Source organism: Eptesicus fuscus, chromosome 22, assembly GCF_027574615.1.
Source record: "Eptesicus fuscus isolate TK198812 chromosome 22, DD_ASM_mEF_20220401, whole genome shotgun sequence".
Lineage (NCBI taxonomy): Eukaryota > Metazoa > Chordata > Mammalia > Chiroptera > Vespertilionidae > Eptesicus > Eptesicus fuscus.
In genome coordinates, this window is record NC_072494.1 from 19,221,627 (window position 1) to 19,243,635 (window position 22,009).

General features: G+C 41.3%; 1 protein-coding gene across 1 annotated transcript in view; it reads right to left on the reverse strand.

Moving 5' to 3' along the window:
- Nucleotides 1–1,967: 1,967 nt before the first annotated feature.
- SLC9C2 (solute carrier family 9 member C2 (putative)) overlaps nt 1,968–22,009 on the reverse strand; it is a gene marked incomplete at its 5' end in the record, with an annotated part of 49,115 nt that continues 29,073 nt past the window's right edge. The window contains 12 exons of the mRNA XM_054712258.1: nt 1,968–2,050; nt 3,617–3,678; nt 5,519–5,603; nt 6,981–7,166; nt 9,471–9,602; nt 10,614–10,781; nt 12,385–12,483; nt 15,286–15,411; nt 16,780–16,928; nt 19,273–19,324; nt 20,408–20,557; nt 21,510–21,698. Coding sequence (XP_054568233.1) covers nt 2,015–2,050; nt 3,617–3,678; nt 5,519–5,603; nt 6,981–7,166; nt 9,471–9,602; nt 10,614–10,781; nt 12,385–12,483; nt 15,286–15,411; nt 16,780–16,928; nt 19,273–19,324; nt 20,408–20,557; nt 21,510–21,698 — 1,434 coding nt within the window. The remainder of the gene's footprint in view (nt 2,051–3,616; nt 3,679–5,518; nt 5,604–6,980; nt 7,167–9,470; nt 9,603–10,613; nt 10,782–12,384; nt 12,484–15,285; nt 15,412–16,779; nt 16,929–19,272; nt 19,325–20,407; nt 20,558–21,509; nt 21,699–22,009) is intronic.

The window sequence follows — 22,009 nt, forward strand, 5'->3', positions numbered from 1 at the left end:
AAGGAATTTGAAAGTCTATACGACTTCGAAGAATAAGCACAGACTGATCTAAGATTAGTAAAATGATCAACGTGTGGCTCCTGTGTGGTCTTGCCACAAATCTGATTTCACCTCCAACCTCCACCCTAAGGGTGGGAATTTGCATTGAGAAGCTCAGTGAAAGGTTAAGGAGCCAGAGTGGCTGTGCCTAAATGGCCAGCTCAAGATACCAATTTGGGTGCAGTGAACTGGCATTCATGATTTACTCCATTAGACCATGCCCCTTTGGGGCAATGCAAATTGAGGGAATATAACTGATTCTAGCTTAAATGGTGTATGGCCTGGTAAAAGGTCATTACCACCTTCTTGTCAGTGATTGTCCAAAAATGGGCATGTGATTCAGTTCTTGGGGAGGAGACAAATACAGGATCATTAGAATTTCTAGAAGAATTCTTTCTCACTATTGGAAGCCATTCTTTTTGGTCTCCTATTGAATATGAACAAGAAAACATTGAAGCCTGGGTTGCTGCTGGGAGGGGGAACCAGCCATGGAATAAGACAAAAGGTCAATAGAGTGAAGAGAAAGAAAAGGTCTGATCATCACTGAGTCTACTGCCCACAACCATGCTACCTCTGGACTTCCATAAGATATTTCTGTAGTGTTTAAGCCTAATGGGTGTGCATGGTGAGGTGCCTCCTAAGTGAGCTGAAGGGCAGGCATCTGTTTTGTGCTAGTTTATTCCCTGCACTGCAGATCTCAGGCTTCAGAATGCATTAAGTCACATGAGGAACATGTTAAAATCCAGGGCCCACCCCGACACTGATTCTATAGGTGACCAGAAGTTCTTCATTTGTGATAACCCAGGTGACTGATACCGAGGACAGCAGACACGGCACCCAATATCCATTTCCCATTCTTTGCTATAAACACTAGGTTGCATTAGGGCTGGCGAGGTGAGGTGCCAGTTCAAGTTCACTTAAGAGAATAGGTGTGGGCACGTGACCGTGCTTCCCTCAGTGGGGTCCCTTCCTGACTAAAAGGCAAGGCCTCCTACGGAGAAAGCTCCTTATCCGACTGAAACGCCAACCGGATGCCTGGAGTTACCCATGATTTGCCATCTGAGAATCAAAGTTACTGGCCAAGGATGGAGGAGAAGGCTACAAGGAGCCTGGGTCCGTGCTTATTCCTCAAGCCGCAGCACCAGCCCTGTTCTGCCTGTTTCCAGGTATCTGGTTACATCAGAAAAATGAAGCCACATGGGTTTCTGTAATGTGCGGCTACACCGATATTGGCTGACACGAGTGTTCCACGGCCACTTGGAAATACTGCCATACATGCTCGGTATCCAGAAGGTTCTTCATAAATAGTTATGCTTGACTTTTTCTCTTGTGTTTCCTTCTATTGTGATTTTTCCCTAGAGTCGAGATTCTTGCATTCTTTCAAAGTTTTGTTGAAATGAAAAGGACAATGGAATCTTATAAATACATCATGAAAATCAACTTTATTTGACTTTTAAAAATAAAATGAAAATAGTATCAAACAGTACTATGCAAGGTAAGATTATTAACTTCTCAACTTTGCTTTCATAACTAAGATTATGGAACATAGACCCATTTTTCAAGAGTTATTAAATGGGGGAGGGGACAATAACTTTGGAAAATGTTAGGGGAGCACTACTTCTAGCAATGTCACAAATCAGAGTTTAGATTCTGTGTTTCAGACAGTAATATATTGTACAATACTTGTAATAACTTGCAAACACTGTAACTTGCTCTCAGCTGGAGCAGGGTTCTGTTTGTGGGCCATGAGTCTTGAGACAATCTTAACCCTGAAAAATTTTTGAACCGCTCAGGTATAATGCAACTACTTAAAACCGGTGCTTTTGCAACAGCCCATCAATCGCTTAGAAAATAAATGCAGCAGTGAATTGTTTCAGCAACTTCTAAGTAAACTTCTCATCAGATGATCCTTCAGCACTTGAGCCAGGATATTGGCTCAGTCTGAAACCTCACTTCTCATATCGTGTTAGTGCCATTAGTGTCCTTTTCTATAATGAGATCCACTGTCCAACTATAAAAGAAAGTCAAAAGTAAAACATTAGGCTGTGTGCATTTCAGGAAAAAACTAATCAACTTAAGCACAACCAGAAAACTTAGGAAAAGTTTCCATTTTTTTATCTGGAACCTTCCCTTCAAGGACTTTGAGTGATACATTGTCAGTAAATACACGTACATCTTTATACCATCCAAGGTCAGCTTATAAAGAGAGACTACATTAATTCAATTAGAGTAGTCTATCTCTTAAGGAAAAGAGAAATATTAGGAGCATTGAATTCCAATTAACTTTGCGACTGATTATAGGGTAACAGGAAACTTTTCCTAAATCGGAATGAGAATTTTTTAAAATAATCAAAACAGTGACAAATGAGGAACCCAATTACTTGACTCCCAGATAGGTTTCCCTTTTGTGAAATAGCGTTTCTATACGAAAGAGGAGAGGATGACGCTAGATTGACTGCCTAAAAAGAACTACGTTGCTTTGTTTAAAAGGACTATTAACCATAAGTTTTGTCAATGCAACTTTCTGTCCCCAAACACACTACAAACCACCTGAGTTGTCAGAAATGACAATGGCAGGACCAGAACTTCTATTAGAAGGGCCTTAGGGTAGCTGTCCGGTTGGGATACAGTGGGCTTGAAGCTGCACTTACACAGCTCACCGTATTTAAGGGTATGTTTATTTGGCACCGTCCTGGACACCATGGCTGCTACCTGGCCGATTTCTGCATTGGCCGAGCGCCCTATTTTGTCAGAGCAGCCTTCCTCTCCACTCAACAGTGGGCTCTTGCCCAAATGAGCTTCGTTAGGTGCCTAACAGACCCCTTGAGTAATGTGGCTACCCTCCTCCCCACCAGACTGGCCTCTGTCTGCCCTGGCCCAATGTGAGGAGCCCTCTCCCTCCCCAACTCTAGGCATGACTTCCAGCACATCTTGAACTTTTCTAAATTAGCCCTGATTGCTGAGGAAAGTAGGAAAAGATACTGGGGCCAAACATAAGTGACTCTATAATAAAATGTTTTGGGGTTTCTTGTTTAATCTTAAAAATTCATGCAAATTGGTCATCCTACTCTAGAATATGTTTGTTTTCATATAAAAATGTTTTAAATAACCTAACAGTGAAATGAGTTAACTTTTTCATTTAAAAGATCAATAAAATTGACACTCTAGGAAGGTACCCATGATCAGCCTGTGGCCCCATGTGTCCCCCGCACAGCACCCACACAGCCATGGGAAAGGCAAACTCCAAAGGGAGAAGCATCAATACTTAGATGTTAATGACCCTTCCCACCCCTAATCCCAGAGACGCCTACTTTTGAACTAAACATCAGGGGGAAGGGGTGGAGGTTGGGAAGTGGGCAAGGAGGGAGATGGGGCAAAATGGCATCTTCTAAAAACATTCTATAATTTTAATTATTAAGTAACTCAGGTGAGTTTGATCCTGTATTTTCCAGTTCAGTGAGTTTCCACTAAGTCTCTTCACCACCTATATTTTGCTATTTGACTTCACAGTGTATTTCAGCTGTGTAGTTTCATATTCACACTGAGAAAAGTCTGATTCAAGTACCAAGTTTATTACCTCATCTTTTCTCTTCCAAGTCTGATCTCTGCTGGTCACTTGAGGACCAGTGTTGGCTGGGCCTATTCAAACACATGCATCAAACAAAAATTAAATCAGGAGTTTAAGAATAAAAGTAGCAGAAGAATATTTTAAAATATCAATTAGCTTTCTCCCTGTAGGTCTCCCTTTCCCTTCCCTTTTAAATGGGCCCTTAACTTTCTTCCCACGGGGAGATTTGTTAATAGGCTCCCAAAAGTCCAATAGGGGACTGAGAAACTCAAATGACAGCAGGCAGGTCATACACGTGATTAAAGTGGGCTGGATATAAGACAAGAGGGAGCGGTGTGGACAACACCTGCTTCCCCAATGGGAGCCAGCTGGTACTCAGCTCTATCTCATTGTTGCCACATACAGGAATGAGGACTGAGTGTTGGCAGGTGTTCTGATATTTTCAAGAGAAGCTCAAAATCTGAATTTTTTTTTTAATGTGAAATTCCTGGATGTTTATACTTGTTTAAAATTGTAAAAAAAACATGTGCGGGTCAAATCCAGTGTACTGGCTGCATCAGTCCACGGGCCTAGCATATGTGACTTCTGTCCCAAACTCATTGGGGAATACAGAGTGATATATTTCCCTCAGTATCTCTGGAATCATTCAAGGAAGGAGAGAGGCCTGCAGGCCCCAGAAGGATAGGGACCTACTTCCACGTAGGATCTCTGACTCAACAGCCCTCAGGGTGTCCTGAGGCTTGCCATACACTGCTGTGTCCCACGAGTAATGTGGAGCAGCTGAGCTAAAGAGACTGGAGGGTGCAGTAATGGTCATCTCGGTGTAAGCCAGTGCGGGCAGGAGGCCCAGGAGCAGAGGGAGCTCCCAAAATCAGATGCTGCATATAACCCCAAAACAGGGCATGGAAGGTGAGCCCTAAGAATGTCTGAGTTGAACTTGCTTCTAAAGGAAAAGTGAAATTACATATTGAATGTCTGTCTCCCCCCCCCCCACAGGGGTAGACGCCTTGTTTGGCATAGTGACCAGCACACATTGGGGTTGCATTTTATAAGAATTTTGCAAATGGAAAATAATGAGATATAAACTAATAAAATGTCACTTTAGGCACACAATTTGAAGTCATATATACTGCCCACCCCCCAATTAACAATTCATTAACAATTGCATCATGTCTAAGTTAGCAGGTCACATAAATTGTGAACACTGGAAATGGTGCTAAGTAGAGGAGTAAATTAAGGAGGACTTTTTTCAAGCTGGGGCAGCTGGGAGAATGATTATGGGGCTCTGTAAGGGGTGATGCTGAGCATTGAATGAAATACCTTGAATGTATTTTCTCTAGAGTAGAGCAAGGCCTTCCTATCTAGTCTTTGTTTACGGCTTAGCACCAGGATACATAAAATTGGGTGCTAATATACATTCAGTGACTATGGTTACTTAGTGACTACCAAAGTACACCTCAAAGCAAGTCATCTGAGTTGTGGCAGTGACCATGGTTTGGAGTTCTCAATGGGGATGGATAGGGTTCCAGATTCCTTTAGGTTGTTGGGGGGAAACCAGCTCGCCACACCAGGGCCCACTGAGAGTCTGAAACCCTCCCCATGCCCACTCTTCCCCAACGGTGCTCTGTGGCTCCAGCTTCCCAGGGCAGAGGGTAAAACATAAAAGCTGCTCCCCATACCTAGCAAGGGTTTGAAGGGAAGGTCATAGAGCAGAAGGAGCCACCTGATTTCAGCATCTAGAAGTCTCTGATACGTGCCCTCCCAGAAGCAATGTGGCTGTCAGGGTGGGCCCAAGAATGGGCGTTGATGATAACCCCACACAATACCCTCAAATCATTTTCTTCCAATTAAATTAGTTTTATCAAAATTCCTTCCCAATGGTTGTCCTACCACTAAAGGCATACCCCTTACCTGTGACCTTGGCGTCACTGGAAATTTTGTCAGGCTCAGTTGCTTGGATAATCAGTAGCTTGCTTAAATCTGAAGTTCCCTGAACCTAAAGGAGAAAAGTGCAAATTAGTCAAAGGAGCATTCTTTGATTTCTAAGCTGGCTGCTTCCTAAACTTTCCCAAGAATATTAGAAATAAGACAAAACCTAGAACTGGGCCTCCAACCAACACTCTATCTTTCTCATTTTAAATCCTCTTTAATGTTGCTTCAAAAAGCCTTGTACCAGCAAATTATTTTTTGCATATTTATAGACATCCAAAAGGAATTTTCTGCACTTTACTTGTAACTGGACTGGAAATACTCAGCTTAAAACAGAAAATCCATAATCCACCGAGTTACTTTTACTCCCCCTTTGAAATTCAAGGGCTCAGGACCCAGCCTTCCCACATGGCAGGATGGACTTTTCTTAGAGTTTTTGCCCACAAAATCTGCCCTCCCAGAATGCAAGTATTGGAAAAGTAACAATAACTATCATTTCTAGGGAGAACCAAAATGGCGGCATAGGCAAATGCCTGTACTCGCTGCCTCCCACAACCACATCAAAATTACAACTAAAATACAGAACAACCATCATCCAGAACTGCCGGAAAGCTGGCTGAATGGAAGGCCTACAACTAGAGAAGAAAGCACACTGAGACTGGTAGGAAGTGCGGAGGCCTGGAACGGCAGGTCCAGCACCCACATGCCACTTTTTTAATTGGGAGGGAGATAGCCTCTGTGGAGGCCGCCCATGAGGAACAAGGGGTCCCAGCTCCACACCAGATGTCCAGCCCGGGGTCCCAGAGCTGGGGAAAGAAGTCCTATGGGCTGTAGAATCCAGTGGGGATTGGGGCTCAGTGACACAAAGGCTGCTGGAGACCCAGCTGCTCCTCTTAAAAGGCCAGCACCATGAACTTAACTTAAAAGCTCCCACTTCCTCTGAGCTCCAGTGCTGGGTGAGGCTCTGGGGGACCCAGACACATACTAGGAGAAACTGGACTGTCTGGCATTGGGGCAGGAACTCGGGGGCGGCTTTCTTCCAGACAGAGGTGCTCGCAGGGGTCATTGTTCCTATGCTGGGACCTCCCTGGTTGCAGGGATGACTGGCAGCCATTTCTGTTTGCTCAGCCCTGGTGATTCCCTGAAACCCTGCCCCACCCTATTCCTTTTTCTGGGGAGATACAGTCCCACACCAGGGCAAACAGCATGGTGAGCAGAGAGTAGGCTGACCCCAGCTCTTGCCCCTCAATCACACCCTTGTGCAGGGCACAACCTGCATGCAGTACACAGAAATCCTGGGTACGTTTTGACCATTTTGTTAAGGGCAGGTGAGACCTGCAGAATCTTTCCAGGTTAAATTTATTTTTAAGGTGGTCAGTTGAGTATTAAAGCCACTTATGCAGCACTGTGTAATGTAAATGACTCTAGAAATGATCCTCCTTACCTGCTCACAGGTTTTAGATAAGATGCAAGGTGCAAGGTATGGTGCCTCTGTCTTTGTATCAATCACACTGCCATATACGACAATCACCAACTTCATGGTCGCCCAGTCAATAGTCATCTCATTACAGCTTGATAAAGTCTCTACATATGCCACATTGAATGCCACACACCTCTCGAACGTTATGTCCTACAATAAAATTACAATTTTCTATAAGTCATACACAAGGTCATACACAATGACACAACGTATCAAAAAGAAAATTCAACAACAATCCTATCTAATAATAGAGTAACATGTAAATTACCATCACTCCGCTACGCCCACGATTGGGGGGCGCGACTCGGGGTGGCCTATCTGGCCATTGAGAGGCACGGATCCGCTGCCACTGAGGAGGGCTACCCTGCTGTTGAGAGGCACAGGGGGCGGGACTCCCGCCCCCTGTGCCTCTCAACGGCCAGATCCGTGGCCGCTGAGGGGGCCTGCCGCGGACACCCAGCTGCGCCTCTCAACGGCAGGGTAGCCAGGTGTCCACGGCAGCCCCCCTCAGCAGCCGCAGACCATCAAAAGTGGGGGAGCTGGGTGCCTGTCTGCTCTGGCACCAGCGGACAGGCACCCAGCTCCACCGCGAAAAGTGAAAGCGTGTAGGGGACCCTACACGTGCATGATTCAATCATGCACTGGGCCTCTAGTACAGTCATAATATGGGACTCTAACACCCCACTGTCATCAATGAATAGATCTTCCACACAAAAAATCAAAAAGGAGACAGCAGTCTTAAACAACACAGTAGATCAGATGGATTTGATATTTATAGAATATTTCATCCCAAAGCAGCAGAATATACATTCTTCTCAAGTGCACATGGGATATTCTAAAAGCTAGATCACATATTAGGACACAAAATAAGTCTTAACAAGTTCAAGATTGAAATCATACCAAGGATCTTCTCAGATCACAATGGCATGAAACTAAAAATCAACCACAATAAAAAAAAAACACCTCAAAAACATTCAAACACATGGAAGCTAAATAGCATGCTATGAAACAATGAATGTGTTACCAATGAGATCAGGAAGAAAGCAAAAACTACCTGGAAACAAATTAAAATGAACAAACAGCAACCCAAAATTATAGCATTACAGGTCTACTTCAAGAAACAAGAAAAATCTCAAAAAAACAATAACCCTACAACTAAAAGAACTAGAAAAAGAACAATAGGAAAAGCCCAGAGTAAATAGAAGGAATGAAATAATAAAGATATCAAAGCATAAATAAATGTCAGAGAAACTAAAAAACAATATAAAAGATCAATGAAAGCAAGAATGGCTCTTTGAAAAAATAAACAAGATTGATGAACCTTTTACCAGACTCATCCAGAAACAAAGAAGATCCAAATAAATTCAGAAATGAAGGAGGATAAGTAACAACTGACATCACATAAATACAAAGGATTGCAAGGAAATATTGTCAATAATTATAGGCCAACAAATTGGACAACCTGGATGAAATGGACAAATTTCTAGAAACATACAATCTTTCAAAACTGAATCAGGAAGAAACAGAAAACCTGAATAGACCAAAAACTATTAATGAAATCGAAGCAGTAATAAAAAGACTTCCAGCAAACAAAAGTCTTAGACCAGATAGCTTCACAGGCAACTTTTGCCAAACATTCAAAGAACACATATCCTTAAGCTTCCAAAAACTGCAAGAGGAGCCAAGACTTCCAGGCTCTTTTAACAACACACTCAGTAAAATCCAGCACTGATTGATGATTAAAACTCTCAGAAAAGTGAAAGTAGAGGGCTCATACCTCAACATATTAAAGGCCATAAATGAAAAAACTTCTGCCAACATCATACTCAATGGACAAAAACTAAAAGCATTTCCCTGAAGATCAGGAACTAGACAGGGATGTCCACTTTCACCACTCTTATTCAACACAGTTCTGGAAGTTCTAGTCACAGTGATCAGACAAATCAAAGGCATCCAAATTGGAAAGAAGAAGTAAAATTCATTATTCACAGATGACATGATATTGTACATAGAAAACATTAAAGACTCCACCCAAAAACTACTAGATCTAATAAATGAATTCAGCAAAGTAACAGGATACAAAATCAATATCCAGAAATCGGTGGCATTTTTATACACCAATAATGAACTATCAGAAAGAGACAAACACTTAAACACTTAATCGCTGAGGCACCAAAAATGTAAGAAAATTAACAAATATCTGGACTTTTGCAACCTGAGAATTGTTAAAATTCTGGAATCTAAACTTGTACTCTTGAAACTTACAGAATTTTATTAATGAATGTCACCCCAGTACATTTAATTAAGATAAATTCTGGAATCTCCAGAAGAGAGATTTTTCTTTAGAAGATCAGACACAATTGCCCTTTCTGTCTTTGTCACAAAAATATGAAGCGCATTTTGTAAAAAATACAGTAAATGAAAGTTCACTTATGTTTTAATCGTGTCACTTACCTCATCGACAAGAGCTGATTCAAAATACTGATAGGCGGTGCTAAGAGCAAGCTTTAACCATATTTTGTATTCCAGGGATGGCCAGAAGACATCAAAGCCCTCATATAAATCCTCCAGGGAGATAAAGCAGGCCTGAAATGAAAGGTGTCATGCAGCAAGCTCAATTTGTACAAGACCATCAGAAAACAATATGCCCGTCACTTTCATCAAACTCTGCCATTTAAAAGCACTGTATTGTCGGAGAGGTTGTTCTTTATGTATAAGGCAGTACAATTTACAGTCCAATTAAAGCTATAGACCTACTAGTAGGCCAGGAAAATCCATACCAGTCAATAGCTAAGATAAGGATATGGCTTATGAGCCCAGGATTCAGGAACTAAGCCACATAAGTTACCTATTTTTATTGCCACAGTAGATAAAGTGGGCTCATGTACAATCTTCGTTTCCAGAGGCGAAATGCTTACCTGCATAAGGAAGACTGCGCTTCCAGAATTCATGCTACATGAACTTCAATGAGTTCAATTCAGCTTTGTGACTAAATTCATGCCTCCTATCCCCTTCCAGAAATGAAATGGTATGAAACTGATACAGCAATGCTCCCTCTGTGCCACACACCCCTGAGACTGGTCCCTCTCGGTTGCATCGAAGAGTCCCAAAAGCTTGAGAATTCTGTGTAAGCAGAAACTTTGGCTCTCTTCTATTTGCCCTCCCCCCCCCCCTCCCGCCCCTCACAGCTAGTAGAATCCTAGGCTACTTATTTGTTGAATAGATAACTTCCTACATAGCAAGTGAAAAATGAAAGAAAGGGAGAGTCAGAACAAGCATTCTTTGAAAACACTGCTTTCGTATGATGGCCTATACATGCCAGGCACTTCACATAGGTGTTTTCCCAATCTTCGTAATATCAAAAGTTAGATATTCTCTCTTTTAATGAACGAGGACACAAAGACTCACAGAGGCTAAAAATACCGCGCTCCAGATGCCACAGCCAGGAGTTCAGATGGTAAATGTGCCTTCCCAGTTGCTGGTTGAGGGACTAAATAATATATCAGAATGCCAAGGAAGCAAACATGCTGGCATTCGTCATTTACTTGAGAAAGAATTCATGAATAACCCACAATGTAGACAGAACCAGGGCCTTACCTGTAAAATAGTTTCACAGATGGCGGTATATTCAATTTCACGCTTAAGCAGACAGCTCAACTCTCCAATTATGTCCCCACAAGTACAGTACTCTGTAAACATGGTTTGGGACCCTCTATTAATCCCATGGTCACTGTCGATTCCAAAGGTAGGAGGTGAACTATGCAGCTGCAAAGGGAGATACCAAGTTAGAAACCCTTGGCCAGACCATGGGTTCCCACTTTCTTGCATTCATTACGATGGAAGGTAAAGGTGCTTTACATGAATCCTCTCAGGTGTGAATTGAGCTTCACAAAAATCACGGTTTCTTTCACATTTCAACTCTCTGAGGCATGGATTGTTTCCTATCTTTAGCTTTACAACTTTCTCCTTATAAACCTTCCTTATGTAAAATCTTACACGAAGTAGTTATTGCCATCTGCAACTAATGTCATTCCCTCTGAGTCCATTAGATATTCTTATTGGAATAAGTCAGTGCCACACGTGAAAAAAAAACAAGCACATCTTTTGATTCCATAAATGCATAAATCGGACATCTGAATTAATTCACCTCCGAACCAAGCCACGAGTTCAGTAAAAGCCTGCCTCCCTTTAAGGTGCTTAAGAATAGCTACCAGGAAACAGCAGAAGAAGACGTTTTTAGGGTGAACACAAGATGGTTGAGTTCCCCCCACAAAAAGAACTGGTAGGCACGAATGGGGGAAGAAGAAAGGCATCAGACTTCGTGAGGAAGCTGCAGGAATCAATCAGAAGGTTTACAGAATTTCCCAGAAAGTTTAGCTGTAAATATCAAAGACAAAGGTTATTGTTCCGGACACAGAAAATAGGAAACCAAGGATCACTGAAGAGGTTGATGTGACAACTGTACCCTCTCTTCGTGATCCCCATTCAGACTTTGGAGGCATTCATGCTTCCAAAGGACTTGGACATTTTTTAAACTTAATTTTGAGTGCAGTTCAAAGGCCATTTGAGCAATGAGCAATGTCCCTGCTCTTTGCAAACCAAGAAAAGAAGATAGCATCTGTGGCAGGCAGAATTCTGAAAAGCCAATTATACTTGAATCTAGGTATCGCTGTGAAGGGATTTTGGAAATGGAGGTAAAATTACTAACCACCTGATCATAGAGATGATTTTGGATTGTCCTGGTGAGCCCAGCATAATCACATAAGCCCACAAAAGTAGAAAAGGAAGTAGAGTCATTCAAAGAGATGTGACTGTCATCTAGGATCTGGGAATTGTTGGGGTCAGGAGCTAGGGATCACCCATGCATTCAGCTAGTAGTATTTGGATTCTAAAGCATTCCTGTCCCCATCACTCCACTGACATCTTTCTTTTTCTTTGGTCACCAAAGCCTCCTATTGGCCAGATGAAAAATTTTATTTTCTATTCTCGTCCTATTTGACCTCCAAGGGGATGTGACATTGTGGTCCATTTCCTTAATCCTGACTCTCATTTTCTTTAGGTGAGAAACTCAACCACTCCGAGTACTGGGTTCCTTAATCGAACATCATGGAAAAGACTGCTTCCTCCCAGGATTGTTGTGAGGAATAAGTAACGGCTATGAAAACAATTTGTAAAATGAGAAGCACCTTTCAGATGTTAGGCATTAGTATTATCTCTCAGTTGTGGTACTCACACTGGGAGAAATGGTTTCATTTGGAAAAGAGATTATGTTAAAATTTTGAAACTTTCTTGATTCCTAAATTTCTCCATATGCTATAATTACATTATTTCAAATACATTTTAAATAAAAAAAGAAGTAGTCCCTTACAATTGCCATTCCTGAAATAATTAGATAGATTCCTTGTGGCATTTCACCTTCTTTACAAATGACATCTCCATAGTCAAAATAGGCAAGTTTGGCTCGTTCCTGAAGTAAAAAAGAAAAGAAAAAGTCAACACAAAAGCTTCACAGTCTACTTTCCTAAGTAGAAATATTTTAAAGCAAAAATGGCTTTCAAGTAGCATAAAACCACTAACTGTATTATTTGGTTTGTTAATGAATTATAATGTGCTGACATTCATTAACCTTTAGAAAAAGAGAAGCAAGCAAACCATAGACTTTGTGATTAGTAATCAGCACAGTGACTGATATTAACACCCAATAAATTCGAGGTTGGGTAGACGTTTACAATAAAGTGTGATAAGAAGACAGAGACAGGACATCCTGAAAAAATCCAGAAAGGCCACAGGACTGTGTCTTTGAGTGTCCAGGGAAGACTTTACAGAGGAAAGAACAGCTAAGCTGAGACCTGATGGAAGAGTTACACAGGGCCAACACTCGGCGAGCCGAAGACCATTCGGGCAGAGGGTTCAGTATACGAAGAGACCAGAAGCAAACGGAATGTCTCAGGCAGGGCGCAGTGGACACCTGGACTCAGTATCCATTAGGCCTCAAGAGGCACAGAGACTAGGGTTCACAATCGTTTTAGGGACTCAGCAATATTTTAGTTTCTTTTAAAATCAGAAGGCTCTGTAAAAAATCGCCGAAACCGGTTTGGCTCAGTGGATAGAGCGTCGGTCTGCGGACTGAAAGGTCCCAGGTTCGATTCCGGTCAAGGGCATGTACATTGGCTGCGGGCACATCCCTGGTAGGGGGTGTGCAGGAGGCAGCTGATCGATGATTCTCTCTCATCGATGTTTCTAGCTCTCTATCCCTCTCCCTTCCTCTCTGTAAAAAATCAGTAAAAAATATATTTTAAAAAATAAATAAATAAATAAAATAAAATAAAATCAGAAGGAATGAAAGAACTTTTAGGTAGAAGAGAATGTTTTAATACTAAAACAGTTAGTACTAGTTAGTACTAATACAGTCATCTTCATCTGAATACAGTCAGAAAGTATAATTTTTGTAACTTTTTTATGGAGGAAGAGACCCACTGAGGCAAAGGAGTGCAGGGCCCATGGAAAGTCATGATGCAGCCTGGGGGAGGCAGGACTGGGAGCTGGGCCAGAGCCAGGTCTTGCAGGATCTGGAAGGCCCATTAAAGAGTCTGGTTTTTTTTTCCAAAATCAGGGGGAAACGACTGAAGGGTTTGTAACAGGAGAATTATGGTGACAGATTTGCATTTTACAAAGATGTGTGAGAAACGTATTTCCAAGTCATTCATAGTGGTTATCACTAAGTGTGGGATGGAAGAGTGAACAGTCCTCTCTTTTCAGTTTACTTCTGGATTATCTGAAAATAAGCATGGATGACTTAACGATTTTTTTTAAAAAGTTCACCTAAAGCCAATTACCCAGAGTATGGATTATTCATACCTTGTTTTTCTACCACTGTCTTCTGGATTACCTTTATAGAGTATGGGCTTTTAGTAAACCACACCTGCTGGAGGATGGAAGAAGGGAGGAGTGGTGAAAATTAACTATCGGGACTGTGATGGAGACCAAGATTGAATTTAGAGTCTTCATTAAGGGGTGTTTGTGTTTGTTTTCTCTGTGGTTGTCAGTCATCCACACAATCCCTGGGCTGTTTTTAATGAGAATAACACCCCTGTGCTCCCAACTCATTACCATTTTTATCCTGTTGAAATCATATTTAAGTGGCTATCAAGAGCCAGCACACTAAGGAAAAGGACCACTTAAAGAGTGAGAGGTATCTGAAGGGGACAGAGAAAGCCCAACAGCTTTGCCTAGGCTGGGGGAGAGGAAGATTGTGTCCTGCTCATAGATTCACCTCAGTGTCTGTGAATCATTAATTTATGGAATTTTCTTCTCACCATTTTCCCCATTGCTCCCCCATTCACTGTTGGATATCAGTTATAATTATACTTGTGAAAATTATAATCTATAAAGAACCAAATTCTAACTTTATCTTAAAATTGGATTTTTGAAAAACTAAGGTTCCATAAAAGCAGGGACTTCATTTATTTTGTTCACTGCCATATCCCCAAACCTAGAATTTATTCTGGCACATAGAGGATATTTGATAAATATTAGTTGGAAGAGCCCCAATTCCTATAGCAACACTCAGTTGACTTTAGACAACACACGAACTCTGGAATATACCACAGTCCTCACTATTCCCTATTACACTACGCCCAGCTGGTTTTCTTTCTTTCTTTCTTTCTTTCTTTCTTTCTTTCTTTCTTTCTTTCTTTCTTTCTTTCTTTTTTAATTTTTAATTATTTCAGAGAGGAAGGGAGGAGAGAGAGATAGAAATATCAAGGATGAGAGAGAATCATTGATCAGCTGCCTCCTACATGCCCCCTACTGGGGATGGACATATGCCCTGACTGGGAATCGAACCGTGACCGTTCATAGGTCAACGCTCAACCACTGAGCCATACCGGCTGGGCTAGTTTTATTTTTATATTATCTTCCTGACCTGTATAGTCATTTAAATTTGAGGACCTTGCTCTAAAAAGTCTTTTCCAGAGTGGTCATCTGGAAGTCCAGACTCTACAACGTAAAATAAGATGGGATTGGTAACAATCAGGTAACAGAGCTCATCCTGAGCAGATAATCCATTGTGAGAAAACAATCATTGCTTTTTAGGCTTAAAATGAAATCTACTCTTCTAGGTTTTGCTGGGCCTCCATTTGACTTACCCTTTATTGGCCATTACAGGAGTCTTGCTTTAAATTTTGTGGTTGTTAATCTTATATTAGGGAGTGGGAAAAACTAAAAATAATTATCAAACCTGAGCCAGAATAGAAGACAGAATCTTTACCTTGAAGAACTCAATGAGAACATCTTTATTTTCCAGCCAAACAATATTATGAAGATATTTGTCAGGAGTAGGGGGCGGGATTGCCATTGGAAAGTTATTCAGTGCTTTTATTTTTGAAAGAAGTACCTAAAAACAAACAAACAGAACAAGGGTGATCAGATCCTATAACAGAAAAGATACATTAGGTTAAAACTGAGGAAATCTAAACAAACAACTGTTATGTAAATTTAACCTTGATTTTTGACTCAGAGCTTCTCTCGCCATATTTAAATTGTCCTCTAACTTTTTTGTCCCTATTCTCCCCTCATTATTATTTTCACTGACATATTATCTCATATTCAATTTATCATTCTTGTAATCCAGTTAACACTTATATTCTACTCTGCCTTAATCTTAAATTATCTAAACTTCAAGGTTGATTACTGTATGACTTAATGCCATGTTCTCTCCATTATTTTCATGTGTATGATTTGCTTCTCTAAACCCTTCTAATTTGAGAGGATACCACTCCAGTTTTGTGGACCCTGAGAAGCCCTCTCTGGCTTCCCCCACCAGATAAGAGATAACCATTTATCTGTCTTATTCCCAAGGCATCTACAGGTCTCCCTTATGGAACTCATTGCATTGTAGTCATAGTATTTGTACTTACGTGTTTCGCCCTCCATATTATGTCACTTTTGTTGATTGGATGAACAAGTGACTAAGTGAAAGAATGAGGAAGAGCCCATGGACCTTAGGAGACAGTGTTGTATCCATTAATTATCCCCATCTCCTCAAGAGTCCATAACACATAGTAAGTATCCAATGTATATTATATATTTACTTAATTAAATTGAATAGACTGACCTAGGATTGAAAATTATATCTCTTTGGCTGACAATTTGACAATTAGCAGGCATTCAGTTAGTAACTATGGAATGATTGTTTACCCATTACCTTTCTAAACAAATTGACAGGAAAAAATAAGTCTGTCTCCTCATAAGGGTTAGCATTTATCTATGGGTATCAAGCATTCAATTGAATCCTGTATAGTCTTCAAAGTGATAAATGAAAAAAATAAAAAACACAATGCGTGTAGAGGTGTAATTTGAAGAATACTCTAAAGTAGTCCTTCCACTCTCTCTAAAAATCAATAGAAAGCCGAAACCGGTTTGGCTCAGTGGATAGAGCGTCGGCCTGCGGACTGAAGGGTCCCAGGTTCGGTTTTGGTCAAGGGCATGTACCTTGGTTGCGGGCACATCCCCAGTAGGGGGTGTGCTAGAGGCAGCTGGTCGATGCTTCTCTCTCATCGATGTTTCTAACTCTCTATCCCTCTCTCTTCCTCACTGTAATAAATCAATAAAATATATTTTAAAAAATAAAATAAATAAATAAATAAAAATCAATAGAAAAATATCCTTGGGTGAGGATTGAAAACAAACAAACAAACAAATAAATGAAGTTACAGAGGTGTCAGGCTAATGGAATCAAGCAACATAAAAATTGCTTTGTTACCTTATTCATCTCGATGCCCTCGTGCTTATCAATAATGCCTCTGGAGCAAAGGAAGGTGAGGTGTTTCAGAGATTTGGCAATCACGGTCTGGATTGCCTGCCTGGTCTTCAAAGCGATGACCACATCACGACCCTCATGCTCTATGAGTCCTGATGCGAATAAACCTCTCAGTAAGCAAACAATGCAATAACTGCAATGACTAATATATACTAATAAAAGAGAAATATGCAAATTGACCATCACTTTGCGACAGCAATCAGGAGTATGCAAATTAACTCAACAAAGATGGAGGCAACCCCACCCCCCAGCCGCTCCAGTCCTCTGGATAGCATGCATGCAGGCCCGGAGCGGCCGGGCAGGACGAGATGCCTGGTATGAGGGAGGATGGGGGGCGGAGGGAGCTACAGGAGTGGCGCTCCGGCTGGAGTGAAGACTGAAGGCTCCGGCCAGAGCGAAGATGGAAGGCAGCGAGCCAAGGCCTGGGTCCGGGGTGCCAGAGGAAAACTGGTGCCGGCAGCCAGGAGAAGGAAGGCCTATTGCAGGAATCTTCGTGCAATGGTCCTCTAGTATTTGTATAATAGTTTGTGATTTCCAAAGTATTTACTCAATAGCCTTTTTGTTCCTATCTCAGACAGAACTGGTGATGCTGGTAGAACCAGAGTTATTTTCATCTCCATTTTATGGGTGAGAAAACTGAAAACGGCTTTCCCCACTGGCGAGGAGAAAAGTCACTCATGCTGCCTATCCCCATGGCACTCCTATCTGGTCCATTATGAAACTCGTTCCATTGCAGTATTATTATTTTCACCTGTCTCATGGATAATTTTATATAAATTACACATTTGTTGGCTAGCTGAATAAATGACTTGAGATCAAAGAGCCCCTGGACTTTGGCTGGTGAGTCTTTCTGAGATCAAATCCCTTTTTTTTTTCTTCTTTCATGAACATGAGGAAGTATGGACGGGACTGGGAGTCAAGGTTAAAACTGTATCTGCTCCATCTTTGTAATCCTAAGATCCAGCGCAATGCCTGACACCTGGGAGGTACTCGAGTCATTTTTCTAACTAAAATGAGAAGAGCAGTTAAATGAAGGATACGATGATCAAGAGCAGGTTCTAGTGTCAGACACACCTGGGCCTGAGGTCTAGCTCACCACTTACCAGGCAAGTTAACTAAGCCTCAGTTTCACCAGCTATCCATGAAGATGACAATAGTATTTGCCTCATAGAATAATTATAAGCGTCAAATGAGATAACGTATATAAAGCTGCGAACACAGTTCCTGGCATAATTAGTATTCAACAATCCATTGCAGTAATCATATGGGAACAGGCACTCCCTTTTATAGGACTGAATCAAGGAAACTTTATAATATTCCGTACTAACCTAAAACATAATGTAAGACAGCAGCTCCTAGGTCCCTAATCTTTCAAAGCACAGAAGTAAAAATCTATCTACATGTAAATGGCAACAATGGGCCATGGATTTGCTGAGACAGTGCCCAAATATTCTGACCTATTGTCTCCGAAGTTCAAATTTCAGTCATTAGACCACATTCTTTCTATTTTGATTTGGAAAGTCTGATCCTTATAAGTCCACATGGCATCTTACACTGTGATTATAAATGCAAAGTGGTTTTACTTGTTTTCTTTTATAATAACTTCCATGTATTAGGGGCCTACAATTTTCCAGGCTACCAGCTCTCTACTTTTCACACACCGGAAGCCTGGTCCACAGCCCTCTCAGGAGGAAAGCAGACCCAGGAAGCTTTGTATAGAATCCTCGCCGTGTGCTTCAATTCAAGCAGCGTGACCACAGATGCACAAGAAGTGGCACCCCGTGCGGTCTCACACTCCTGAGTAGCCTTGCAAACAAAGTAAAACTAAGCAAAACACCCTCTGTCGAACAAAGGTAATTTTCAAATGTCCTTTTCTTACAACCTTAAGGAATCTGATCCTTAATCTGATTCTTTCCTCTAGGCTCCCACAGCAAATAATAGAACTCCTCTAACTTTCTGCAGTTATCAACTCATATATGCATATCTGCACTGCTTGCATACCTGGCCCATTACATGTGTTCAGTAAGTGTTGTTGGATAAGTAAATGGGTGATTGCAGAATTGAAAGCATGAATTTGTCTTCATTTGGTTAAATTATGGGATGGTGGGTCCTAAAGCAAATTAAGCCTGAAACATCGCTGGAGGCAAAAATGACAGAACTGAAGCTGTCCTACTTCGGGCACATCATGAGAAGGCAGGGTTCTTTGGGAAAGACAGTAATTAATGCTGGGAAAAACAGAAGGCAGCAACAAAGAGGAAGACCAAATACCAGCTAGATTGACTCCATAAAAGAAACCATAGGCATGAATCTACAGGAGGTAAGCAGGGTTGTTGAGGATGGGACATTATGGACATCACTCATTTGTAGGGTCACCAGGAGTTGAAGCCAACTCAGTGGCACGTAACACACAATAAATCAGATACTCCAATGACCTACCTAGTTCTTTGACAGCATCTCGTTTGTTGGTTTCTAAAATTTCATATAATTTCTGTAAGAAGTTAGAAAAAACATTAATTTCTTATTATACCAAGTGCATTTCTAACTTTAAAATCTGAGGGGGGAAGTACAGTAGTCAAAATCTCACTCGGTTTATGATTTGGGGGAGATATTTGGCTCAGTTCTGCCCTCTGTGCGATTCTGCTGCCTTCCCCTCGCTTACGCTCATGTTACAATGAATGTTGTGCTTGCCTAACTAGTATTTCTCAGCAAAGACTATTGTGCACCGCACACGCACCCAGGAGAATTCTCAGAGATAGACCCTCACTAGGGGAGAGTCAACTGAGCAGTTATTTGGGGAGCCAGTCTATTGGGAGCACAAAAACAGTGGAATAATGAGAAGAATAAGCTGTCAATTAGTTCATGCTTCCTACTGATAATTCCTGACACAGCTCCACTCCGGGGTCACCGATCTCTGTTCAATCATACAATAGGTGTTTGTCAAATGTCCCAGCCAGCACTCTTCATGGGACTACTCCCTGGCTTTGAGTCTTTCTGGAGCTTGCACTTGGCCACACCCAAACCCCTGTGACCTAACAACTGAAGTTTCCTCAGACTGCCAGGCACAGGTGACTGAAATTCTGCACCCACGCAATGCTGGCATGGTGCTAGTTACGGAGCGCAGCTGTTGGTTATCTCGAGTTTAATCAGTGTCAATCGTGAAAATATGCTGTTGTTGTGTTGGTTTTAGAAAAACAAATGTAATAAATCCCTCATTTTGAATATAAGAGTAAAGTGTACAATTTTTATTAGGTTTTTCTCCTCTCCTGATAACATTGCATCAATATTGGGAAGATGTCAAACTACTGGGCAGCCACATACTGTGGTCCAGCCCCCTTCACACCAAACAGGGCCCACAGTCAACTGTAAGATGGCTGCAGAACGACCCTGAAAAGAGCGTGTCGGAACCAATTCTGCCTACAAAGAGAATATAATCGTGAAAGCCTGGACACAGTGTGACTTCTCTAACGGTGAGTAGCCACTGCCTGGTTTCTTGAACACATAAGCAGTTAGGTTTCGTTGTTTGGGTTTTGTCGTGTTTTTTTTTCCCATAGATCCAGTGCTAGTCTCTTACCTGATATATTGATTCTCGGCCAGAAATCTGTTTTATCAAAAATTTGGCATCCTCTTGACTTTTGACATAGCCTTTGGTGATACTGTACATCAAGCTAAGGCGCCTCTTGATCTGCACATCCGCGATGTTGATCAGCGGTGGGATTAATATCTGCAATAATGGAGAGGGGGAGACCTGAAAACGTGACCAGGAAAAGCATGCTCCACAAATCTTTATTCAGTACTCACTATGTGCATATGCTAGGCTTCATTCAAGAATTTTAAGGTTAGCCGAGACCGGTTTGGCTCAGTGGATAGAGCGTCGGCCTGCGGACTCAAGGGTCCCAGGTTCGATTCCGGTCAAGGGCATGTACCTTGGTTGCGGGCACATTCCCAGTAGTGGGTGTGCAAGAGGCAGCTGATCGATGTTTCTCTCTCATCGATGTTTCTAACTCTCTATCCCTCTCTCTTCCTCTCTGTAAAAGAATCAATAAAAAAAAAAAAAGAATTTTAAGGTTATATCAATGACAGAAACAAAGACTGCTACCTAGCAGAGAGTACATTGAACATACAGGAAAAGGTGATAATGCTGTGAGGGAAAAATAAACTTAAGCAGGTAGAGAGGGATCAGGAAGATGGGGTGGGAGGCTGTGAGTACAGGGAGGGGGTGGGGCACATTGCCATTTTATGTCGGTGGCCAGGGAAGACCTTCTGTGTAAGAGGGAGAGATTTGAGCAATGACTTGAAGGAGGTGAAACTGTGAACCAATCAGATACCCATAGAGTGTTCCAGGGGAGGAGACAGCTCCTTCCCTCATTTATTTCAAAGCAGGGAGGTTTCTGCCCGCCGGTGTTGCTCAGTGGTTGAGTATCGCCCTATGAACCAGGAGGTCACAGCTTGATTCCCAGTCAAGACACATGCCTGGGTTTTGGGCTCAATCCCCAGTAGGGGGCGTGCAATGATTCTCTCTTATCATTGATGTTTCTATCTCTCTCTCTCTCTCTCTCACTTCCTCTCTGAAATCAATAAAAATATATATATAAATAAATCAGCGAGGTTTCTGAACACATTTAGCAAAAAGTGTAGAAAAAAAAGACCCAATATTTTAAAATGTGAAGTTTTACCTTGATGAGAGGAATAAATCTAATTATTCTTATATACCCTAATATTATTGTAAACTGAATAAGAACCAAGTTGTCCGATCTCAATTTGACAAAGTATACACAAAACATATCAGTAATTCCGATTAGCAGGATACAAAATTCCAGAGTATTCCAATGTTGACGAAAATATTTCCTTTTCAAAATTATTATCTGTTTAGAAAACAAATAGAACATATGTCATTTTATAGTACCTATACAATGATGTATGTGGGGGTAGGAGGGAGTCTTAAAAATTAACAGTTACATTCTCAACAAATGAGTTATATTCCAAAAGTTGGGTTTTAAGTTATTCATTTTGAATTCCAAAAAAATTATTTTTAATTTTCAACATAAAAAATCATAATTTAATTCAAACTATATAATTCTCTAATTAATCTGAAGTGCCCAGAACAAACCATGAAAAATATCAATAAACAGGTTCATTGTGATACTATTGATATTAACTAAAGTATGAAAACAAT